Below are 27,519 nucleotides of genomic sequence, written 5' to 3' on the forward strand. Positions count from 1 at the left end.
ACATCTACTGTACTTATCATCTCTCTCTCTCTCTCTCAATGGGAGTATCTTTTGATTCCATTCAAGACAGGTCTGTCTTACACAGGTTTCACCGCATTAAAAAAATGAAAACTTTTTTTAAACATTAATAATCTTTCCTTTTTGAAACAAAAATTTTGCTTTTGCAAAATTTTTCTTCCTGGTAAGGAGCTCTGCTGAAGTTGCTAAGCTACTCGCATCAAAAATTTTTGAAGTTCGAAGGGTTAATGAGGTACATTTTGTGATATGTAAGGACTCATTAATAAACTTTGCCGATTTTTTTTTCATTTTTTTTTTTTTCAAATTGAAAACTAAAAATAGAGCAACTGGAAAACTAACTCTACTGACCAAGGTTAATCTAATATCAGAGTATCAATTGATACTATCATTAATTAGCAATAAAATGAGAAGACAATTGGCACATTTTCTGCACACAATTACATTACTTTTTAATTCAAAGACTAAAATCATTTGCTCAATAATTCGTAGTCCATATATTGTTATGCTCTAGCTGCATAAAAAGGACAGCTTCTCAAACTTTTAAACTTTCTTTAAACTATAAGGCCGTGATTATACTATAAAAGTTTGATAAATGTACTTTTATGAAACTTGAAAAATGCCACCAATAAGATTATTGGTTACATTCTAGAAAATGCAACAAATGATCTTATTGGTAGTATTTTTCAAGTTTTATAAAAGGACTTTTATTAAGCTTCTATAGTGTAATCCCGGCCTAAAAAGTTTTCTTTCACAAGTTCTTTTAAAAGCTTTCTTTTCAACTATAAAAAGCCAGTGCTCATGTGCCGTCCAAGGAGAAAACATATTTTTCTAAATTTTTAACAAATTAAACAAAGAAAGCAGTAAATTATAAAGTAGAAAAGTAAAAACAAATATAAATAATGAAAGTTTATACTCGTTAATGAAACATTGTGTAAAAATACAATTTTTTACAAAAAATATATCAGATCAAGTGTGAATAAATCAAGCTTCAAAAATTAAAAAAATTTGCAAGACTCAAACAAACTTCAGTTTTTTTTTTGACATAAATTCTATCACCCCATGCACAAGCATTTCTCATCCCTTATAATACACTAAAAGGTGCATCACAGCTTTTTACGTTTCTTTGTTTTTTCCTATTATAAGCTAATAGTATGAATTCGCTAAGAGTTGTATTCTTCATTGACTTTGGCCAAAAGAGCATCACAAGTTTTCTTTGCGTCTCCTAGTAACATGTTTGTGTTATCTTTATAGAAGATAGGATTGTCAACAGCTGCATAGCCCACACCTAAGCTTCTTTTCATGACGATCACCTGGAAAATGACAAAAACAAATCAAACAATTGCACGTGTTTGTAAATAATCAATAATAATCTAACAATTCTATCTTTGAATGGCTATCATATCATGTCTTTGAATGGCAAACTTCTACACAGCAATACTCTGACTTATACTACCCAGAATTACTCGAATTCAGAATGTTTCATGATTTCCTGCTTTCAAGATTGCGCATTCCTCCAATTCAAACATGGATCATTACAGAGATGGTAGAAATTATTAAATGATAATCAAGTGAGATTTTTTAGTCAATCAGGATGTCATGTGTAAGAAAATTATGATTACTTTGGAGGGGCTACATTTAAAGATGAAAACTTCACTGTGATTTCGAAAATTGAATCCAAAGGCACCAAATTTTATGGCACCTGTCATTTTTGCAGACTGGTTGGTGTCTGCTTTGATCTGTTTCATAATTAGTAAGTCCAATATTATTATCAGTCATGAAAAAAAAATTAATAGGATGCAAATTAATGTTAATGAACAGCTAGGCTTTAGGCATGGTCAAAAATGTTCAAATTTTTACCTGGGTTTACAAAAACCATCCAAGCAAGTCCCACATGGCAAGCACTAAGCATTTATGTGAAATTAGGATCAGAGGCAGTTGGTTTAGAAGCATAGATTTGTGGTTACTGGATAGATTACGGCTGGTTATTTGAATAGGGAATTTTTTGATTGGATAGACTTCAAAAGTATCGATAGATAAATGATGTTGGAACAATGGGTGTAGTCTAGAACTCTGATGACTGGGCATTACCACAGGCTAAGATGAATTTAATCAGGCGATAGGCAAGCATGATTTTTAACATTGACAGTTGCAAGGTTGCTCATTTTGGTTTTTAAAAAAAAAAGATGTGCTTTGTGTTACACTTATGAGTTGAGGGTAAAATAATTTGTGATAAGAGCTTACTCATTTAAGAATCCATATTGAGATGAGCGGCTCATATTTAAGTCAGGACAAAACATTGTCCTGACTTAAAATATACCACTCAGTTTTGCAGGCCAGACTTACAGGAAGATATGGACTTAGTTGAGTGAGGGATCAAAGGAGAGCTACGGGGGCACTTGTTGGTCTGCAGGGCTTAGGCTATGAAAATAGACTTGATACTTTAATATTTTTCATTAGAGAGGCGAGATTAAAGTTTTAAAGATTTTCGAAGAAATTGATGACATGGACTACAAGTTATTGATACACTGTCGATCTCAGGTTTTGACAAGGGGATACTTGTATGTTTAAGTTAGAAACAATTCAAGGTTGTGGTAGAGTTTTTTTGCAAACAGGGCTCCACTTATTTCACCTTCACCTCTCAGTGGAACACCCTCAATAGCATCATTGATGTTTCTCCTACTCATCATCAACCACAACACACAGGCACGTCTAAAAGCAGATTTGATATTCATTATGAAAAAAATTAAGAAGCTATTCACACACACACACATTTTTATATTACAACCATATTTTATGTGATACTGTCTTCGTTTGTTTGTTTTTTTTTTTTTTTAAATATATTTGAGGTTCTTTTTTCATTTAGGATTTTGAAGTGCTGAATGGTGAGAAAACAACAACCTTATTTATTATGGGCATTTTTTCTCTCAGCTATCTCATTAAAAAATTTACAAGTTGTAGCCTTTGTATTTGTATGTTAAAATGAAGTAATAATCAAAATTGCCTGTTTTGATGTCCAGACTCGTAATACTGGCATTCCGGCAATAATGGAATTTGGGTCTTCTTCAGCAGCGGAATTCACAGTGTCATTTGCCCCAATGACAAGAACAAGATCAGTATCTGGAAAATCATCATTGATTTCATCCATCTCTAACACAACGTCATATGGAACGCCTGCTTCAGCAAGCAATACATTCAGCTGACCTGGCATTCTGCCTGCAAACATTAAAAAAACATGAATTGGTCAAGCAATGCAAAGTGGTAAATATATATACACATGTACAGGGCCATAACTAGGCAGGTGCAACAAGTGCACCTGAACAGGGCCCACTTGGAAGGAAGGCCCCAGAATGGGCCTGAATGGGGCCTAAATTCAAATTCTTGCACAGGGCACAGGAATGGCTATCTGCACAGCCCTGTATATATGTATCATTCAAACTGTTTAAATATTATTCGCAATTAATTTGCAGATATGATAATTTATTCGATTTGCTATTTAGATTGAAAGATTTTCATACAGAAAAAAACAAAATCTTAATCCTTTAAGCAGTTTTCCAAATTTTCCTAATCCCCATTATAACTGCCACATTGGAAATTGCAAAAACTTGACAAATTGCCACCTATTTTTAAGAAGGATTTTTTTTTCCAATTGCGAGCTGATAACTGCTTCCCCCCCCCCTCCAAGAAAATTTACTCCGCCCATCGCTTTTATTTCCCTCACTGCGATACAAAAACACCTTTCATGATATGTGAGGCTTTCTAGGAAGAGAAATACTTAATTTTTAGAAAAAAAAATTACATTATTTATACTGAGCATATATTTCTTTACAGTGCTGAAAAAAGGAGGAACATATACAGTCTTTTTTTCTCGCTCCTTCTCTTATTTAACCTTGAACAAGAGCTGACTCCGCCCACTAGCAGTTGATTGATTGAAGGGGGATGGAAAAACATGGTTTGCTGAAAAAACAACTTCAACGCATTTTTAGAAGCTGAGGTATTTCGGGGTGGCTGAAATAAAGCAGATCAAGTTTGACGAGATCTCTCGGGATTGCAGCTGAAAGGGTTAACATCATACATTTCCCCCTTTCTTGTTCTGACAGCCACCAGCTGAACATTACCATATGATACAAAATAGGGTACTTTTCTGCTTATAGACCCACATGTTAAACATTTACTAAAACACTAGAATTTCTTAACGTATCATTTGCAGTTTTTTCTGAGAGAGATTATTAAAAATAAATATAAAAATATATACAATCCACAAAGTTTTTTTTTGTTTCTTTTTTAATCAAAAGGCAGCAGGTGAATAATGACACACATAAATGCTGATAGAAAATCCTCTAAGCCCCAATGTGGTCATGTTTATTATTGGTGACATTTATTTCACTTATACAGTCTGCGCTCATTATAAGGACCACCGTTGTTCCGTCAAAAACCTATGTTATATCAGATGGTCATTATCGTAATGGAAAACATATAGGATAGTCGTTATATGAAAACATTTAGGACTTATTCTATCAGTCATTATAATGGAATGGTCATTATAATTAAGCATTGCTTAATAAGTAATGGTGTTTTCCAATAAATAAATTAATTCTACACCATAATTTCCACACAATTTTCTTATCTGAATGAAACAAGAAAAAACTATGGATCAAAAAATACCCCTACCTGCTACAGGATGAATACCAAATCGTACATTCTTCCCCTTTTCTTTCAGTACTTTTATCATTTCCGCCAGGGGATATTGAGCTTTGGCAACACACAACCCATAACCAGGAGTAATGATAATGTTTTTTGCTTCTTTGATCATTTGCACAGCTTGAGGCACATCACATTCAGTATGAGTACCAGTTACAGCCATGGGCTTCCCACTGCCTGTACTAGAAGTACCATAACCACCAAGAATTACATTTGGAAGCGACCTATTCATTGCCTACAATAGAAACAATATATAATTCTTCAGTTCAACATATTTAGTAACAAATTTTTAAAAAATTGTGTTATTTGATGAATAAGTTTTTCAGGCTAAGGGATAGTCACAAGTTTGAGTATCAACTCAATGTTTTCCAACAATATTGCTTGGAAATATCACTTTGATACTCTAACTTCTGATTGGGGTGACCCGTGCAAAAGCTATAAAAAGGACACTAACTCAGAGATTAAAAATAATAATAAATGTAGAAAAATTTAGAAAAAATGTTTTGTCTATAAAACTCAAACTATAAATGTATTGGATGGAATGATTCACACAAAAATTTTCATTTTTAATGCATTTCATCTAGCTGGGAATACAGCTGTGAGTTTTCTGAGTTGTTTTACTGGTGCTGCTTTTATGCTGGAGGAGCATCAAAACAATGTCTGCACAAGTGAGAATTTTGTCTTGAGCCTCTCCTGCTCACAATGGTCTCTTATTACCCAAAAGAATCTTATTCGTTGAACAACAACCAGGCAAAATATAATCAATTACTTAAATTGTGTTACATATACAATTTATATTTACAGAGATTTCCTACATTATTTAGTCACTGGGAAGAAAATAAAATTTTGGGGGTTTCCTCCTAATTATAGAACATACAATATATTCTGATCGAAAAGCCCTTACCTTACACATAATATATGAAAGGATGGCACCTGATGAACCGATAAGAGCACCAACGATAGTCATCAAACTGTTGTTCAACATAAAACCTTCAGCACATAATGCCCAGCCTGAATAACTGTTCAGCACTGTGATTACCACAGGCATATCAGCACCTAAAATGGATGATAATTTTGAAAAAGAGAAACATTAGAAGTTTTCAAATAAAAGAAAAGCTTTTCTTTTCCTTAATACATAACACTTTCCTTCAATTAACAAAATTTTAAATTAGATGAAAGTAGCCAATTTGATGCTGCTAAAAACGAAAATGGCAGACAAAATTGATAGTTAGCTCTAGTTTTTATTTTACAAGTGTAGGTTATAGAGATTTGCAATGCAGTAAATGTAATGAAAAGAAAAATCCACTGACACCAGTAAGAGAGAGAAAGGTTTCATATTTTGAAAAATTCACAGGTGCTGTTTGTTTCGCTGACTTTATTTTCATTTTCTTTGTGTATTGTTTTTTTACAACATGGTGATCTGATTTTCTCATTTTAAAATGCCTAAGTTTGTGCGAATTTTAATGACAACTTTTGTTGTGTGTGTGTGGTGAAGTAATCCTTTCTCAATCAACCATACTTGAAAAAACTTCACACCTTTTTTTCTCGCTTCAAGATAAACTTGTATGCACGAACATGAATGGTGTGGTGGAGGCTCTCCACTTTAATCACTGTCCTGATGAGTGAAGAGTTTTCATAGATTCTTCAAGGAGTTTGAAAGCTGTCACAAGCCACAAACTTCCTTCCATCTTTGTTGGGCATGCTGCACGCATGAAAGAATTGCATAGCAGTATGAAGATTTTACTTAATACTATAAATTACAGAAACTTTCAGAGATACAATACAAACAGCAGGCCAAGAGAAAGCGCCTTACTTGAAATCATAATAAATGCAGTTATTTATTTATTTATTATGGACTTTGGGTCATTTAATGATAGTTTGTAATAAATGTGCGGAAGGTTTTTGCAAATTTCACCTCATAACCATGAATTGTTTATTTCAGTAATTTTGTGGTCCCAAACATCTCCTATTTTGAGTACTAGAGTTAATGATTTGCGATATGGTAATATTCTGTTCCCCTTATAATCACAGAAATGTAAATAACCTGTAAATGACTTTGATACAATACAAAATAACTTTGTAAATATGCATTTACAAAGACTTCATGAAAATTTGTTGAACAGTGATATTATAAGAAAATGAATTTCATGCTGAAATATAAGATCACATATTATAAAAACATAGATTACGTCTTGAAAGAAAGTACGCTGAAAATATTACCTCCAATAGCAGCAGTTAGTGTGACACCCATCAACATGGACATAGCTGCAGTAGAGCTTAAACAACTAAGACCGACAGCATTACTATCTGAGAGCATATAATAAGCCATCGCTCCAACATTCGCTGCCATAAGTCCACTGTTCAAGGCATGACGTCCGGGAAGTAGAAGGGGAGCTGAATTCAACAGTCCTATGAGGAAACAAGAAAATTTTCGAAAAAAAAATTAGCATGATGAACATTCTATTTGTTAAAATTGTTTCATATCATAAACAATTGACATTGCTACTGTAGAGCCTCTGTTAATCAGAGATATAGAGGTCTGGAGCAGTGTTTGCCCATACGCATCTAGATACATGATTCATGCATGAAAATTCAATTTTACTCCTCTGAATTTTGTTGATAAGTGAAAATACTCCATCAAATTTTAGGTAATTTTTTTTATAATTATTTCTGTTTTCCATTAAATATATATATATATATATATATATATATATATATATATATATATATATATATATATATATATATATATATATATATATATATATATATATATATATATCCTTTTTCTTATGAAACCTTTTTTTATAAAATTTTGGAAAAGAATGAAATTACTCTTTAAAATCTTTAAAATTATTTTTTCGGATAACACTGATCTGGAGTCACCTTAGATAAGAAATCCTTGATTATTAGACAGATCCCCAGAAATTTGAAAAATTAAATTGGCCTGCAACATAGGTAAATTTATTGACACATACATGATATATGAACTGCAATGCATTATGGTCAGCTTAAGAACTATGTAAAAATTATTTCTAAATAATGTACAACAGGTTCCTTTCCTACTTATGAAACCCACTGAGTCAGTAAAAGAGATATATGGCTAGTTGACTTTTGTGTGGCAATGTATCATAGTTAATAGGGGCTCTATGTTGAAAGAGGCACTACAATAAGTAGTTACTAAATGTAATATTTGTGTGAAGGAAATTTAAAATTTAAACATGCAGTCGTTTCATAACAACGGAATAAAGTGAGGGGTTGTTGGTCACGTTTATGTAGAAAAAATGTCAATTTCTCTGCTTGCATCTATAATCTTTAAAAAAACTAATTTTTGTTTATATTTCTACCTCTTGGGGGGGGGGGAGCTGCAGATGATACACAGCAATAATAATCTGCACTAAGAAAATCCAATATTATTTTTACATATACAAAAAAAATTCACATATTACCAAATTTTAACATGTATAAGGAACGTATTTAGAAGTTCCTATGGAATCTTAACGTGGAGGCACATCTGGTTTTCATGTATAAAGAACGCCTTTTTTGCCAAAAATTGGGTCCCAAAAAAATTAAGGGGTTTCTTATACATAGATAGTACAAGTATATATTACAGATATTAACAAATTACTCAATTCTTTGCAATTTATGATTATAGTGACTCTAATTATGATAATGAACCAGTTTATGCATCAGATGAGAGTGATAAAGAATTTAATGGTTTCTAGAGTAAATAAAAAATATTTTTTACAAAAAAAATTGTCAAAATTTTAAGCCCAAGAAAGCAGGGAGGGGACTCCTTATAAACATCAAAATATGGTGTATATATACAGAAAAATGAGTAGTTGAAATTCTTTTCAAACAAAAAACATAAAAAATAAATAGATATATTACAGTCAAATCACCTTGCAGCTTTCCATATGCGACCAATGAGCCACTGAATGTCACGCCACCAATAAATGTGCCAAGGAAAAGAGCTGTTTTTATCGCATTTGCAGCAGGATCAGTAGCAAATGTTGGATAATCGACTATGTAAGTAGCGAGACAAGTCAATACAGCAGCCATTCCAACAAGACTATGAAATGCTGCCACCAATTGGGGCAAGTCTGTTATTTCTATTTTCTTGGCTATATACAGACCAAGAGCACCACCTTAAGGGGGATAAAAATTGACAATATACCAGTATGAGGATGCAAAGCCATTTTTTATAGGTAAAACAAAACAGTTCAAAGTGAAAAGGTATTAAATCTTCTGAATCAAACTTACCCGATGCCATGCACCCTCCAATCTGAAGAGCAAATTCAGGAGGAATGTTCATCATTCCTAAAGTTGAAGCCAGCCCTGTCGATACACCTACCATTCCAAGAGCATTTCCCAATCGAGATGTTTTTTGTGATGCAAGACCGGCAAGAGCACCAACACAGCATAAGGATGAGCCCAAGTATGCCATCTGGTGAATCTCTGAGTAACCAGCAGCTGCAGCTGCTGCATATCCTCCCATGAACGCAGCTCCTATAGATAAATAAATATTGACAACCATTACAAGAATTCCATTCATTCATCAAAGAAGAGATAATTACTTCAGCAAAATACTTTTAGTGTCACAGTTTTTATACATTTTCAAATACTGAACCATTTTGAATTTTTCAAAACTGATTATCTCACCTGGTATAGCGTATAAGTAATTGTATTCCGGTGGGTCAGTGGGCCTTCTAAACATGTCAAGCATCCTTTTAGTCACAAGGAAACCACCACAGATGTTGATGGTGGACATGAATGTAGCAGCTGCTCCCAGAGCTTGAGGAAGGGTATGTGGCAAGACACCTCCTCCCATTAATAGTAATCCACCAACAGCAGTAATACCTGACACTGCATTTGTCACTGACATCAAAGGAGAGTGCAAAGCAGGTGTAACACCCCAAACAGTGTGGTAGCCTGTATTTTAACAAAACAAAAATTCATAGGTTATATCACAACCAAAATTACAAATACTGCGGCAAAAAAAATAAAATATGCATCAGAACATCTCTATCTCGAAACTGATGGGAGCAAAAATGATTCTGAGTTGCACAGTTATTGACAAAAAGAGCGTTTTTAGATAAAAAATGAAAATCTGACCAAACTGGCATAAATTTTGATTAAGAAAAAATGCAACATTGTTTGATCACGACAAGAGATGGTGGATGACATCACAAAAAGTGAAGCACCCTCACTTTTTGTGATTCGGATTCCCTCCTTCATTTCTCCTCCAACAAGGAGAAATGAAGGAGGGGGGGGAAGTCTCTCCAAGGAAATTCTGGTTGGAATATAGTTTGCCATCAACTAGTCTCTACCATGACATAGAACAGAAGCTCTTAACCTATGGGTTATTTACCTATGGGTTAAGACCCGGCTCTTGAGACAAGTCATACAAATCCACTTATATAATCTGGTTATAAATCCAGTTTTTTGCCACTGGTTTCATGGATGTCTCAACAACTGGCTGGGCTAGGACTTAGAAATTATTGGAAGTGCTAGAAATTGTTGGAAGTGGCACATAAGCCATTAAACCATGATTTTATATGCAATATTGTCAGGGGGAAAGTCAGCATCCACAAAACTGCATAAAATTATTATGCAATGCACAGGAATTCTGAGGAAATATATACAGTGAAAATCTTATATAATAATGCCACTATAGTAATAATGGCCTACATAATGATATTACTCTGCGGATGGATATTAATCTCCTAATGGACATGGTGTTATATGGTGGTATCTTCGTGGAGTTAATATATTCCATCAATTATGATAACTTCTTTATAACAATACACTTCTCCAGTCCTCCCTAGGATATCATTATATTGGCATTTTTGAATTAAATATAAACCCATGGGTCACAAAGTTGATCATGATATTGATTCGGGGTCACAGCTGAAAAAGATCAAGAGACCTTGACATAGTGCCATTCTTAGAGCAAGAGGTGTACATCTATATCTCCAGTTCACGTGGCTCAAAAACAGTTATCTTAAACAACAAGCTTAAAAGCTCCATTGAAAGGAAAAACTCTAAATTTGAAGAAAGATTCAGGAGACATTCAATAGCCAATTTTCAAAGTAAATACAGCAATGTTAGAAATCTTTCATTGTGAATACGATGCTTTAGTCAGAGTAACCCATAAACTTACGCGACCTTAATTTGAAATTTTTAATGAAAATAATCATTGAGCAAACGTTATTTCCATTATTTACATCAGGGATGGACAAATCTCAAAAAAAATCTAGGCACAAGAACAACCTTTTATATGCCAAAAAAAAAAATTTACCCGGAGGAAAAAGATCCAAAATAATGCTTCTTTTCACTTTTACAGGGCATAGTGACCTTCTCTCATATGTTTGCAAATATGCTGCTGTAAGTTCCAAACATTTTGTGCTGCTCTCAGTCTGCAATTTAGTATTGTAACAACGCAAAAAAAATTTTAGGAGCCAATACCAATTTTTTAGTCGCAATGGTGACCTGGTGCTTGGGATTTGTACAGCATTATTTCAATTTTTTGATATCTGAGATAAGTATGGTCCTCATTAGCTGGGATAATTCCTGCCCTACTTCAAGTTCAATCTTAAAAGTGGAAAGTAAGGAATTATATTACAGACAAATAAATTTATGAAAATGAGAAAAAATTATTTTTTCAGCTATGAACCTATATCTGAAGTGAGTAAATTTTATAATCAACATGATGAACATGCCAGATCACGATCCTGCAAATAAAATCACTTACCAACTATTCCAGCTAATCCGAATGTTGTCATCATTGTAGTAAATGCAGGGTTTGGGGACACCATACCCAAGCCAACAAGTCCAGAGAAACCTATGAAGGAAAATACAGCGCGAGTAACCATTATCATCTATTTCCTATGTCAAAGAGTAATTATACCTGCACTAAAAACCAATCAATGAAATGTACAATCTCATGGTTTAAAAAAATTATTATACTCATTTAGATACATAGCATTAACAGTTAAAATACAGAACAGCAAAGCAAAGAATATGTGCAAAATATATAAATTTTTTGTGTCCAAACTAGGAATTTAATTTTTTTTAAAAACTTGAAAAGACAAAGGAGGATTTCATGAATTTTAAGTATGATTTTTGTATAATATACTTCACTGATCAACTTCTAAAAACTATCTTCAAGATTTGAAATTGTTGTAATGTAATGAAATAGTTATTTTCCATATATAGTTATTTAGAATACGAAGCTATATTTGTTAATTCAAATGATAGGTGAATTATAAATTTTGGAAGCCAATAAAGTGTTTTTTAAATATATTTTTTTAATTAATGGGATTCCAAAGATTTCACTGGGTCCATTCAAAGAAACAAATTTTTTAGAAAAGCATAAATTCTTGTTTCTGTGTAGGGTTAATATCAGTATGCAGACAAAAAACCATCGTAATCCCAACATGTTTTTAACGGTCAAATCAGAAGTCAGAGCCAAATGGTCTAAAAGTTTGAAAAAATCTATTTTGAGTTTTATGCTTTTAAAAAGTTTTAAGCACGTAATGAGACGAAAAAACTAAATGAATTTACCGGTAGTGTATGTGAGTGCATCTTTCATAGTCTTTTTAAAATGATCAGGTTCAGGTGGAGGTACTTTTGCTGCAGCTGCTGGCTTAGGAGATGGTGCTACTGCAGCCTCTTTTGGCGGAGGAGCAGGCCACATCATTTTCCCTTCATGCAATATGATAGATCCTCGTACAACCTCATCAGAAAGGTCAATGAAATAATGATCTTTTTTACCTGTGAAAAATAAATTCCACAATGTTAGAAAATGCAACACAAAGAAATGAACTAAAATTGAAATTAGTATTGCATATGCCAAATAGTTATCCCATTTTGATACAAAGCATAACAGATTTTGGTAATAAGATTTCAGACTAAAGAGCTGTGGTCTTTATCCCAGTCTCTTAACCTTGATACCAGCAGTAAAAACATGTATTATTGGCAGATCTGTTATGAAACTGACAAATTCCTTTATATAAAACTAACTTAAGCATACATACAGTGATTAATACTCAGGTAATGAAGATAATAAATTCCAAAATCACATTTGTTAGCTAAACTCTCTAATTTTCCCCCAAGTTTCTTATTGAAAATTGAAACAATAAGAGACACTAAAAAATCTAACAGATGGTCAAGATAAACAGCTTCACAACTTCACAATTGCCTGAAGAAAAATCTACAAGATGAGGATAGGGGTGGGGATGGAAATCTTTTTATTTTACACTCTGTACACAATTCATTTGTGGATCACAGTGTGAAATTATGGTTCTGAAACTTCTTATGCCTGTGACTCCTTTGATCTTATCATTGTTTATCTGCGGCTCCCCAGAAGTCTAAAAAAAAGAATCATTTCAAGGCACTTAACAGACACATATCAATACACCAACTCTTTCTGACACTCCTGACAGAGGTTGGCAACACCACCTAAGAGCTGCAATGCACACTTTGAGAATCACTGGTGTAAGACAAAAAGATGTATGTTGTAGTGGGGCATCAAATCATTTGCTCAGCTCATTCCCATAATATTGCAAGGGGTCAAACTATTATCTCATGCGTGGATTTCGAGCTAAAAACAAGATTAACAAGATTGTGAATACTTTTCAATTTATTTGTGTAACCATGTAATTTTTTAAATTACATGGTTACACAAGCAGAGAAATTATGTGGTCATAAGGACAGAGGTGTGATAATTTTGTAATACAGATGAAACCTGTGCGGAACATCAAGAGAGTGAATTAATATTTCACTTTAAATAGATTTTCCATTTTATAAAGGTGCGTATCGAAAAAGCACTAATCATCGAACAGTTGAAATTGATAATAGACCATCTTTTTATTCCGTTCAAGACAGGTTTATGTCTTATACAGTGTCCATCTTAGTGTTACAGAGAATGGGAAAAATTGAAAGTATAGGGTGATTATTATATTATCATCTCACATATAGATATTGGTGGAGAAGAGTCACCATCATTATTATTTTGTGACATGCCTTGGAAATTGAATGATTCATTTGTATTAATTATTATTACTTAATGATTTGTTATTAATTCCACTCATTCATCACACACACATGCACACATAAATACTCCCTATTCGAATATGTGGCCCACACGTAAAAACAAACACTACATGGTCATTAATTACTCTATCATTATTATTTATTATAATATGTTTCAGTGAGGTTGAAAACTGTTATATTTTTGTTATTATTTTGAAATTAATAAATTCACGCCTACACACATAATTTTCCCCATCATATGATGTAAACTTCCACACAAAACACTCCACTTAATCACTAATTAGCATCATTATTGTTATTATCATTTTTATATGATATTCAAGGAAAGTGATGAAAAATATCATTATTTTTGTCATTTTAACAGATCCCCATTTCACAACTTAATGTTCCCCATCACCTTTCCCCACAGCTAACAACACCTTCTACATTCATTAATTGCTTTAATTAGAGCCAGGTATTGATTAACAAGTGCAAAAATTAAATTCCACATTTCGATCTCTTAACCTTGTTCCTCAATGTCGTAGTTGATACCAACAGTTGGGAAAAAATTTAAAGATCCCAATTATAAATAAATAAATAATATTCCAAGCAATTCGAACCACAATTTCAGCTGAAATTCTGATTTTTGTAAAAATCCTTTGTTTGATCGCAATGGGAACGGATGTTTAGAATCGTCATTTTTTCTTGCGACTCCTCTCAATCCCCTTTTCTTCCCACCCTGTGATGACTCACATAACTCATGTTCGTGCAGTTTCTTCAAGAAGAAGGAAAACAGGCAGCACCCTAGGTCCAGCTGTCACTCAAAATTAGACGTTGCAGTCACCTGACCAATTGGGTGGGCCAAAAAGTTGGACATCCAGAGAGATTGAGGAAAACTCGGCTTTTTCTCGCTGACTCTCGATGGAATAAGGCCTGCTGTTGTAAGATGTTTGTTTAACCCGGGGGCCAATATGCCAAATTTCTACAGTAATGGATCGCTCTCCCACGAGTCTTATCCTAAAAATACGGAATAGCAATCTGTGGCCAAAAGGAGTTTGCACTCCCCAGAGCTTCCCTATGGCTCCCAGTGACAACTCCACTAGAGGGTGGGCCAAGCCTTTCTTTCTTTCAAACCGAGCACAACTCAGGTCTATCGCCATGGGCAATTTACTACCTTGTGAGTTATGCCGGAAGTGTAAGTGTGTATACTTAACAGCCTGTGTATCTAGTGTTGTGCATGGTTTTTCAGTGCTGCCATCTATGTTTCAGAAGTGAAGTGAGTAAAGTCTAATGACTGAATATGTGTACAGTTTGTAGGCCTGTTGCTTTCTGTGGCGAGACCTTTTAACGGGGAGATCGGCTCGCATTTGTTCCTGAAAGTTGGGAATCACAGAAAACCAACTTCAGCCGACCACCACTGTGGCAACGATGGGGCTTAAACCCAGATGCGAGTCTGTCACTATGACCATTTGACCACCACAGTAGTGGGCCAAGCTGTAATTGCCAGTCCGACCCTCTGGGACACGCTCATGCTCTGGCTTGACAATAACTCAGGTTGTTCTCTGGCTCCACTTCAATCTTCATGACTGCCGCTGTGGTGGTCGAGTGGTCATAGTGACGAACTCGCATCGCGGGGATCCGGGTTCGAGCCCCACCGTCGCCACAATGGTGGTCGGCTGAAGTTGGTTTTCTGTGGTTCCCAACTTCGAGGTGCAAATGCCAGCCGATCCCCCCACAGAGAGCAGCAGTCCTACAAACAGTACAAATATTCAGTCACTACACATCACTCACTTCACTTCTGAGATATAGATGGCAGCACTGAAAAATTATACACAACACTAGATACGCACTCAGACTATTAGGTACACATACTTACACTTCCGGCACAACTCACTGGGTAGTAAATTGCCTATGGCGATAGACTTGAGTTTTGCTCGGTTTCAAAAAAAAAATCTTCATGACTCCTTCTGTGGGGCATCCTGGCGACTCCTGCTACCACAATCTAGTTCACTGGACTGACCATGTACAGACACATTCCTCTGATTCCTCTAGAATGATTGGTGACCCATGTTCAAGCAGGATAATAACCGAGGTCATTATCCAGCTGGTGCTTTGCAATCTCCTCGACATCCTGTATGGGGTGTCCTGGCAACTCCTGTTCTAATGATCTATAATTTTATGGTGAATTTGAAATGTTTATATCAGCCTTAGAGATTAGTTACTTCGGAAATGTAAAATTTCCCTTTTTCCATTGATAAGTTCCAATATTGAGATACAGTATATAAATAGAGGTGGTTCACAATGGTTGTTTGTGTCATATTTTTTGTTTGAGATCCTCTCTTCACGACCACCCCCTAGTCTAAATTCCTATTAATATGTAATTGGTTTAAAAGGTAATTAGTTAAAAATTAATGACAAATAACCACATAACCCTTAGACAGGTTTCACAGTAATATAAGAAAATGCTGACTAATTTCTTCTCTCTTACAAATACTCCAGCTTCATATTTGAAAACCACTACTCACCAATGGACATGAGAAACTTAGATATATTGTTTGCATACAAAGTTGATGATTGAGTTGGAAGCCTGCTTGGAAGATCAGTGTATCCTATATGAATGACATCATTGTGTACGTGGATCTGCCCTGGACGAGTTGTTTCAACATTGCCACCAGCTTCTGCTGCAAGATCCACAATCACGGACCCTGGTTTCATGGATTCTACCATTGCCTAAAATAAAAGGAACCAACATTTTAGCAAAGCACATACTTTCTTATAAAAAAATTCTCATTAGAAAATATCACCAGAAAATTACTTCTAGAGCAAAAAAAAATTTGAAATCATCAAATGGGGGGTGTGAACAGCATTCAGGGTATTCCACCAAAAATGCCCCTCAATCAGAATGATAATAAAATATACTTGAATCCATGTGCAGTCAATGTTCGTTTTTACGAAGATATGTAAATATCAGTTAGTAAAATTGAAAGTTTGTGAATGGTAAAGACGTTTAAAGGAATAGTATATTGTCTGAAACCAGAAAATTAGTTTGTAAATTGGGAGTTCATAAAATCGGGTGAAAACTGTAATTATTTAAAATCATGAACATTTTTAGGTGCCGCAAAATGAGAAAAAAATTCATTTTGACTTTAATTTCTCAGCTATCTATCTTTCGAATCTATCCAACAGGAAGCCCTTAATATTCAGATGTTGAACACTAGAAACTATGGTTTCAGCAGACCCCCCCCCCCTTCCTACTAAGCCAAAATCCTCCCACTATGTCTCCTACTACTCAAAATTGCACTGGGAGGTGGGGGGGGGGGGAGGCAAAATGTGTGCTTGCTCTGGCTGAAAGAGTATCTAGTTACGGCCCTGGGTAAATGTTCCATTCTCTAGTCCCACAACAGCCCTTCTACTATGGTTCCCTGCATACAGATATTGTAGAAGAAGTGGTGTTGGGTCCCACGTGCAATTTTTTCACTGGGCAGCAGACAGTTTCATCCAAATTTATTGCAGAATGGCTTTTTTATTACCATTCAATTGTCATTCTCGGCTGCCAATGTAAATCTTGCGTGCCCATGAACACTGGTGAAATGTGAAAACACAGCTTTAGAAGGCTTTCTTTTCTTTCTTTCAAACCGAGTACAACTCAGGTCTATCACTATCTATGAATGATTGTGCCTACGCAGTGAGTTGTGCCGGAAATGTAACTGTGTGTGTACCCAACAGTCTGAGTGCATATGTAGTGTTGTTTGATTTTTCAGTGCTGCCATCTATATTTCAGAAGTGAAGTAAGTGATGTGTTATGATTGAATTACATTTGTACTGTTTGGAAGTCTGTTGCTCTCTGTGGCTAGACTTTTTTTAAAGGGGAGATCGGCTCGCATTCATGCCATGAAGTTGGGAACCACAGAAAACCAACTTCAGCTGACCACCAGTGTGGTGACTGTGAGGTTTGAACCTGGAACCTCACGACGTGAGTCAGTCATTATGAAAATTCGACCACCACAGCGGCTAGCTATAGAGGACTTTCTTTCAAACTGAGCACAACTCAGGTCTATTGCCATCTATGGGCAATTTACTTTACTACCTAGTGAGTTGTGCTGAGCTTTAGAGGGCTGCAAAATACTTAGGTTTGTCTCTAATGAAATATAAAAGGCAGTACAGTTACTAATTACAGACCCGAGATATGAGTTTTGGTGCTGGCTTTCCTGGTATAAGCGCCGTAGTAATCAATACATCTATTTCTTTGCACTGTTTGGCAAACAATGCCATTTCAGCTTCGATGAATTCCTTCGACATCACTTTTGCATAACCACCAGTGCCTTCCCCAGATTCCTAAAACGAAATTGAGGCACACATTCACTATTAATTAATAAACATGGAACATAACCGCTATATGTTTAGGTTAAACATATGGGAATCAACAAAATTGAATGACATCGCAAAAACCAATGCATCTTTGTCACTATTAACAAAAAGCATATATTTTTTCCAAAATCATGTCTTTCATATAATTGTATCTTTCTATGTTGTGTCTAAAAAAGTGAAATCTTCATAAATTCTCAATTCATTTATACAAATACAAATACAAATACAAATACAACGCCACAACAGGCAAAATGCCCAACGAGGTGGCTGATAAAAAGATGCCCATAAAAATATGGATGTCATATGTTTCAAAAATACAGCAACCCAATTAAAAATGCAATTAACACATTAATTAATGACAAAATTTACTGTTTGATTCGTTTCCATTAAGTAAATTTTAAATCCAAAAAGAAAAACTCTGAGTAAAAATATTGAAAAGATTCGTGTCTCAATCACTATATGCATAAAATACATGTAATTAATAACAGCAACCTAAAAATTTTGTCACTAAAATCCTGCATTTACAGTGAAATCTATACACAGTGAAATCCTGATACAACGATACTCTGTGTACCAGGAAAACAATATTGTTGCAGAGGAATAATTCCTCATATCAACAGCAACGCTATCATAACATTGAACAAAATTTATATGCTGTTGTTGATATCTCTTCTAAATCAACCTTATTAGCGTCACAAGAAAATGCATTTATAAGTACTTATTCACCACAAAAGATTATAATCGATTAGTTGGTAACAGATTTTTTTCACCGCTTACACTGACAGATCGATTGTACATAGATTTTAATTCATATACCAAAAAATGAAATATTTAATACATACGGACTCGTATTTTGTGTTAGATACATTTGTATTATTCAAATGTAAAAAAAATCATTTCTAGGACTGCATAATGATTGATGTAATATATACAATATCATACAGTTTCAGTTGTGGAGAAAACTGGAATAAAACTGGATTAGAAAATATTCAAACAAAAAAAGGACTAAAAAGTACAGTTGGACCAGCTTATAACAAAGTCGGAAAAAACAGTGAAACTTCATTGTATGCAAATTTCATTATATCCATACCCAGGGCCCGACTTTGACTTGATGCATGGGCAAAAGAGGTATCGGGGGGGGGGGGCATTTGACTGTGGTCAAAGAGGTTTCGTACGTCAGAAAATACAGTACATGTTGTTTGTAAACACATAAAAAAAGGATGAAAGCACTACTTTAAATGAGGGAATGTAACGCAACATTCTCCATGAAATATCTTATAATAAATGTCTTACAAATAAGAAACTCTCACTTTAAAATATCTTTTTAAATATAAATATCTTCCAAAGAAAAATGTTGAGGAAAATCATCAATAGCATCATCAAAATCTAATTCTTGAGTTATCTCAGCTTCAATGCACACTGCACACAAGAAAGCTAAAGATGACAGTTTTTCTTGTAAAATACTTGAGAGAACCAATGATTTTGTCCTTTTTGATAAAAAGAATGACCTTCCTCTAGAACAGTTTGGTATTGGTGATGTGTTGTCAATAATGATTTAATGCTGTCTCAACACTCGGAAACATCTTCCTAAACCTCTAACGTTATTTAACATTTGTGGCATTGTGTCACCAACCTGAACCAAGGATGAAAATATTTGCAATTTATCTGAAAAAAATATCTGCAAAATCAGATGCTTAAAGTTTTGTATCGCAAATATACAGAATCTTCATGAAGATTTGAGGATTTAGTATTGATCAAACATGCAAGCTCCCTTGTCATCATTTCATAAATCATTTTATGGTCAAAAAGATGTGAAATTGAGGAATCAAATAAAAGGGTGTGTGACACGAAACATATATTTGTCGTGGAGTTAATATTGCAATAGGTGCATTGTACATGCTGTGTAAAGTCTATTACTGATTGGTATAATATTAAAATTTATATTTAATAGGATTTGTTAAAAATGGGCATGTTGGAAATAGCGTGATATGATTTAGGACAAATTCTTTGATTATAAATTTTATTTGGTAAAATTTTGGAAAACAAATTTAGTAAAATATACACTACTGCATATTATAAATTTGGGGGAGTCCCCCTTAAAACATGGGACTCATGTTGCCCATACGGAAATTGGGCTCGGTCTACACCGACTTAAAAAATCATGCATTTTTTTAAGCAAAAAAGTAACAAATCCTTCATGAATTTCTACTTGTTTTAGATTTTAAGCTCACCGTCCAAAATTTTTTCTCCAAGTCCTCTTTGCTCTTCAAAATCATGGATAGCAAACACTTCAAACAATCCTGAAATGTTCTGATACCTCACTTTTTTCTCCATCTTTGGCGTTGAAACAACTGTAAGACTCCAATTTTTGAATCAATGTTTTTGCATTTTAAATTAACAAAATTAACTCACACAGGATAACACCACCACAACCAACATCCAAATCTAGCTAAATATTAGCAAATGTGCACCAAAGATGGTTCGAAGGATACATTGTACAGGTGATGTAACCTCACTCTCTTCTACCTAATAATGTTTTCTCACAAACAGAATAGGCTATAAAAGAAAGAAAAGGAAAAAAATAAAGCAAAAGAGGATGATACAGCATTAAAAAACACCCTACTAGAATGTCTTTCAGGGAAAGAAAGGGGGGCATTAAAAGTTGTACCTACATGGCAAAACGATAAATTTACAGATAAGAAGGTTTAGATAAGAATACAAAGAAATTTGTTGAAATTTGTATGGACAACAGGGCTGTCAATTCAACTTTTTACGGGGGGGGGGGGGCGACAAACATTTTCCAGGGGGGGGGGGCAAAGCACATGTACTCAATGTATGTATACATACATTTCTGTATATATATATCATTTTTAGTGTATTTTCAAAAGCCCCCCCCCCCCACAAATGACGGGCCTGATGAACAATGATAAAAATGTATAATTGCACAGGGTGGTTTCTTTGAAGGAAACAACAAATAAACAGATTCTATCTGTATTCAGTCTTCCGTAATAAAATAAGTCTTTGAACTTTTTGAATGTAGTATGTTATGGTTTAGTTATGTAGTAGTTTATGGAAATCTGTGTTCGTTATAAGCAATCAAAATATCATAGATAAGCAATGAAAATTCATGAGACCTGGAAAAATTTTAATGTCCTTGTTCATTTTCAGCGAGCTTGGCTATATTTCCATATCTTTCGAAATAAAAAATACACATTAGAAATGGTTAAATGCAAGGCTGTACAGATGGCAAAAAAATCTAGCCATAAAAAAAAAACTTTTGGACACCAAAAAGAATTTTACCCGAAGAAAAAGGTTCAAAATAATGTGTCTTTCGACTTTTTCACAGCTCGGTGACCCTCTTTCATGTTGGCAGATACGCTGTTATAAATTCCAAACATTTTGTGTTGCTCTTAGCCTGTAATTAAGTAACCGCACAGAGAACATTCGTCACCATGGCAACCTGGTGCCTGGGCTTTGTCCAGCCCTGGTTAAATATAATTTAATACTTGGATCGCAAAGACATTTTATAAGACACAAATTTTTTAATATATGAATTTATGTATACCTTCATATTAACTTCCAAAAATTCTGCCCCGAATGATTCGACTTGTTCTTTTACAGCTGCTCTAGTATCGAAAGCCCTAACAATGGCACCCATATTTTTAGCTGTACCTATTGCCGATAAACCAGCAACTCCACCTCCGATAATGAGAACTTTAGCTGGTGGAACTTTTCCAGCAGCAGTAATTTGTCCTGTAAAAGAAAAATAATAATAATCATGCCACTTAAAAACATGAAAATTTTATATTTTATATAAAAGAAATGTGCAATATGAAATTTCAGTAGTCAATAACAGTCTATAACACCCTGACATTTTATCAAAAATTTACTTCAGAATCTTCAAATTGTGCTTTTTGAATAGGTAGGCTTATTATAGATTCAAATTTCTCAATATCCAACATGAAAAATTCATATTCAAATAAAATTAACTTTTTGATTACCAATTCTAAGTTTCCGTGAATAAAAATTACTAATTGAATGTGCATAATTACCAGTAAAAAATCTTCCAAACTGATTGGCGGCTTCAACAACTGCTTTATAACCAGCAATGTTCGCCATAGAACTCAATGCATCAAACACCTGAGCACGACTAATACGAGGAATGCAATCCATAGCAAATACATCCATCTTCCTGTCAGCTAACTTCTTGACTAGATCTTGATTTTGAGCCGGGTACAAAAAACTAATCAACGTGCCCTTGTCTCTGAAATTTGGTATTTCATTTTCCAATGGACCTCGAACTTTTAGCACAATGTCTGATTCGAATATGGATTGCAATTTTGAGATAGCAGCTCCTGCTGCTTCATAATCTGCATCTGAAAATTTGGCTCCAACACCAGCTCCACTTTCAACATTGACTTTGAAACCCTTCTTGGTCAATGTTGCGGTTGCAGCTGGCGTGATTGCAACACGTTTCTCATTTTTGAATATTTCTTTTGGAACACCAATACTTAGTTTGGAATAAGGTACTCCAGGTACCGGTTCAGATTTTGGATCTGCACGCTTGGGTTGACAATTTAGCCGAGCACCAACATGTAAATTTTTCAGAGAAAGCACCCATTGGCCTTTAGTGAACGAGAGCAGGCTAGCTTGGTTCAAGGAAGAGCATGTCCTCAGGATAAGCATGGTGACCTAGAAGTCAGAATAAAATTTCTTTAGCAATCACATGAGGTGGCAGGAATGCAAACAAAGCAACAAATCTATGCAAAAAATATAGGAGAATAAACATATAGAACGTAAAACAAATACAAAAACTTCTAAATGCATTTCGTTCACTGCTTAAAGATGCTTATCAGGAATGAGAAGAAAAAAGACACAAGTACAGTAATTACAATATCGGAAAAAGTGTTAATTATCAGTAATATTGCTGGGACACATAGAGAAAAGTATATATTTCACCTGCAGAAATACTAAAATGCATAAAATTTGTAATCAAACTTATAGCAAAGAACATTGTGTATGGCTGGTACCAAACCTTCTTTTAACCTGTGCAGCTATCAAAACCATAAATCTTATCCCTTTCAGATCCAATACAGACTCTCGATAATCTGGGCATTTGTTGATCTGCTCATTTAGTAATCTGGCATTTTCTAGGCAGGTTTGGCTTCGAGAATGGAAGAGGGAAAACATGTTACTATATGTCTGTGCATAAATGTTTATACTATTTAAATGGGCTTTTCCAATTGACTTCCAGTAATCTCTCAATTTTGAGATAATCCGGAACACTTTGGTCTGATATGTGCCAGATTAGTGAGAGCCTATTGTACTTACAAACATGGAGTCATATTTTCCTCATGGTAAATATTCTTTCTTAACCTCAGGAAGTGCAGCCATGAATCTAATGGTAAAACACCCGTAATAATCCTTGAATTCAAGGATGAACCTGATCTTGCCCAGTGTTTTCTCAAACTATGTGTAGCAGCTTTTAGAGACATCAACGTTTGTCAAAGCTGTCACTGTGAGCTGTTGACATTGATGATTGCCTATTCAGAGCGGTTCTTTTTAAGAGTATGCTAGGAATCTGCGGGTCACAGAAGTTTGAGAACTGGTCTAGCCCAGGAGTTCTCAAACTGTGCCCCGTCCCTGACAATGACTTTCGGAAGCAACAATGAGTTTCAGAATGTTTACTCAGATTACAATGGTTAACAAACAATATGTTTCAAGCGAGGCTTGACAAATCTTGGGTACCAGGTCGCTATGGCAACTAGAAAATCAGTCGGCACCTAAAAGTTTTTTTTATTCCCAAATTAACGTTGACAAATTGTGCAAAATTTTCTGATATTGAATATTTTTACATGGGAAGGGATATCAAGTGTCAGAAAAGTCAAGAAAACATTATTTGAGACAATTTCTTTTGAGCAAAAACACTGCTTGGCTCCTAAGACATTTGGCCTGGCACCTAAATTGTTTCCTGATTTGTCGAAAGCCTAGTTCCAAACATGTTCATCCTTTTACAGTGGTTTGTAACTTCTTTAATGTTTTGAGTACAGATAAAACCTGGGCAGCGCTGGACATTATTCATAGCTCTCAAAGTGGGTATATGAAAAAAAAAAGCTATCTCAAACCAGCATTAGATTTTTTTCATAATAATGCGTGACATTTGTCTCTTCTTTCTTTTCCTCAACAAATACAACTTCAGAAATATTTTAGAACATTAAAAACAAAAGAGTTAAATCTGTAATTTCTCCTCTACATTAATAGATGGTGGATGTACAACACAAAGAGTGGGTTTACAACGACAAAAAATATAAATAATCACGTAATCCATCTTAGAGTGTTAGATCTTTTCTTATTTTGCACTAGCAAAAATACCAGAGCACTTCTCGGGTTTTCTTCAATCACTGGGAGGATTGAAAAAATGACAAAACATTATGAAAGAATAAACTGTTATACACAATACTGGCAGCATTAAAGAAGTGGTAAAACCATTATAAAGGTATATGCATGTCTGAAACACATTGTTAGGGAACCACGGTAACCTAAGTAAAAATTCTGTAAGTGATTCTTGAGGCCCTGGAACCATTGTTGCTCAATGGTTTTTTGTCGATTTGCCTTGCTCTGGCAAACTTTTAAAGTAGCCTATCATTCATTCCTGTTTGGTATATATATGCAAAATTTGGCAATGATCGGTCTAAAATTGTAGATTTGTATAGGGAACACAAACATACAGACTTTCACGTTTACATATTAAAATGCAGCAGATATCTATCACCAAAAGCATTTGAATTAAATGTAGTTTACAGCATGGGGTGACAGTTATATGTATATATGTATTTCTCTTTCCTCTATTCAAGTTCTTCATGCATTTCATGTCCACAACACACATGCATACTCATATTATCGTATTCATGTTGCTCACAAAATAAGGTGCTAAGCGAGATGGCACGGATGATCCGTAATTGTATATATTCCCCCACACAATATTCTTATTTTGTATATTTCCATCAAATCCACCGGAGGGAATGAACTCAACCGAATAAAACTGATGCTGCCATCTAGTCCACAAGTTATCAAACCCATTTGCTCACCAACAAGGTGTTAAGCGAGATGACTCGCTCCAATGAATATTTTATATTACACAATAAGATTCTTGTTTCATTTCTTTTTTGTATCCAGTGTATATAATATGACAAGTGTATGAGATGGCATGGGTCCCTCCCCACTCCAATTGCTTTTAAAATATACCTTCATCCTAATACCCGTCAATTCATCCTTGTTAACAGGACGTTTCTCCAACTCCCAACCCCATCTCGTCTGTAATCACCACAAAATTTATTAATCGCGACAGTACCCAATTGTCAGGGGAAAATATGTTGTAAAAATTAGTGTATGTTCATTTTTTTTTTTTCTTTTTTGACTCAAAATGTTCCGGACTCTACCACGAAAAGCTGGGTTGGAAGAGATCTCGGCAACAAGATAAGTCCAGTGGCAAAGTGTTCTGGCATTCATTCATTCAGCATGGTGTGAATAATCTTGGATTATCATGGGCTGTTTAAAAGACATAACAATGACCATTAAACACTGGGAAATGGGGGGCTATTTAAAAAAAAAAAAAAAAAAACCCTGAGAAACCAATCAAATCATTTTTCCTCGGTGAAGAGGAAATCATAACATCAATAAGAAATTCTAAACTTGCATTTTTATTTTTTTTTTTTAAATACTCTGTACTTAACTTACAAGAAAGATTTTCAAAATCATCAAATGGCACAAGAAGAAAAAAGAATAATTTTGATCATAATTAATGATTACATTAAATTCTTAAGAACTTATTTTTTAATGGTTTTTCTACACGTTTCAAAAGCATGTGGCATTTTTTTTTCTTTACATTATTATAATTTGATTTTTCGCAGCGTTATTGTACGTAAAAAAGAAAGAAGAAAAAAATACCTCCAACGAAAACACTTAATAATACGACAACAATACACCTCGATACAACAATCGATTGGATTCTCAACAATAAATTTCGGTAGGAAAACACTGTTGCTGTCGTAAACAACTATCAACCGGCGGCCCGGCGGCGTGTCGCACGGCAGGCGGGATGAATGGCCAAAATCAGGTTCTGCGTGGAAGAGGTTGTTGTTTCGCGCCAAAATTGGCTTCAAAGGATGCAGATGATTGTCGGATGCAAGGCCGCCGGCCTATATATTCTAGAAACCTTGCTTGCGCCGGCCCTTACCAGACGCGGGGATAAAGTTGTCAGGGGACCAGAGGGGCATTTATGATTTCTTTTTTTTTTGCCTGTGAGCGCTACACGAATTTTGCCCCTCCCTTCTCCCATTCTAGTCCTAAAGAGGGGCAGAGCTGATGGCGAACTTTTGCTGAGAAGTGGGGGGGGGGTCAAAAATGGCTAAAAATTTGTTTACGTAATACTTGAACGGCCCCTAATCCTCTTGCCACCGCTACACCTCCCCCGCCAGGTACACATGTGTCACTGTCTTGGTCACCCACATGATTGCACACTGTCTTGGTCACCCACATGATTGCACCCTGTCTTGGACACCTGCATGATTGCACCCTGTCTTGGTCACCCTCACATGATTGCACACTGCTTTGGTCACTCGCATGCTTGTACAATGTTTTCGGTCACTCTTTTCGCGCACTCACACTTTTGCACATGCTCTAGGTTAATTTTTTGGTCATTCACACTTAACACACGTTCTATGTGTTATTCTTTTGGTCACTCACACTTTTACACACGCTCTATGTTATTCTTTTGGTCATTCACATGATTGCACACCGTGCTTGTACACTGTTTTCGGTCACTCTTTTTGCGCAGACTCACACAATTCCTTCCTTTATAGATCACTCTTTAGGTCACTCACACAATTCCCTCCTTTATAGATCACTCTTTAGGTCACTCACACAATTCCTTCCTTTATAGATCACTCTTTAGGTCACTCACACTTTTGCACATGCTCTAGGTTAATTTTTTGGTCATTCACACTTTTACACACGCTCTATGTTATTCTTTTGGTCATTCACGTGCTTACAGGCATTCTGTCATTATTTGGTCGCTCACTGATATGGTTCCTTACTTTATAGGTCATTCTTTTTCTCATTCACGCTTTTACACATGCTCTAGCAAGGGCGTAGCGAGGGGGGGGACTTGGGGGGTCTGGTTCCCCCCCCCCGAAATGTGAAAAAATTACCGAAAAAAGGGAAAAAGATGGCCAAATCCATTGTTCTGTCACTTTCGTCCCCCCCCCCCCAAATGAAAGTGGTCCCCCCCCCCCCGAACGAAATTTCTGGCTACGCCCCTGTGCTCTAGGTTATTCTTTTGGTCATTCACATACTTACGGGTGCTCTAGGTCATTCACATCCTTGCTCACGTCTAAATCA

The 27,519-nt window shown here is 35.1% G+C and overlaps 1 protein-coding gene across 1 annotated transcript; it reads right to left on the bottom strand.

Annotated features, from left to right (window-relative positions):
- Nucleotides 1-318: 318 nt before the first annotated feature.
- On the bottom strand, nucleotides 319-26,289 carry LOC149081803 (NAD(P) transhydrogenase, mitochondrial-like). Its single transcript, XM_089235573.1, has 15 exons — nucleotides 26,068-26,289; nucleotides 22,173-22,812; nucleotides 21,686-21,873; nucleotides 17,932-18,087; nucleotides 16,278-16,482; nucleotides 12,283-12,492; nucleotides 11,471-11,560; nucleotides 9,379-9,648; nucleotides 8,980-9,225; nucleotides 8,619-8,864; nucleotides 6,937-7,125; nucleotides 5,621-5,772; nucleotides 4,687-4,951; nucleotides 3,020-3,231; nucleotides 319-1,328 (listed from the first exon to the last, which is right to left on the bottom strand). The coding sequence occupies exons 2-15, from the start codon at nucleotides 22,804-22,806 to the stop codon at nucleotides 1,179-1,181; spliced, it is 3,213 nt and encodes a 1,070-aa protein (XP_089091699.1). The 5' UTR covers nucleotides 22,807-22,812; nucleotides 26,068-26,289; the 3' UTR covers nucleotides 319-1,178.
- Nucleotides 26,290-27,519: the final 1,230 nt, after the last annotated feature.

This window comes from Pholcus phalangioides, unplaced genomic scaffold, assembly GCF_987345545.1.
Source record: "Pholcus phalangioides strain wild (caught in Gottingen) unplaced genomic scaffold, Ppha-v1.0 ptg000009l_1, whole genome shotgun sequence".
Lineage (NCBI taxonomy): Eukaryota > Metazoa > Arthropoda > Arachnida > Araneae > Pholcidae > Pholcus > Pholcus phalangioides.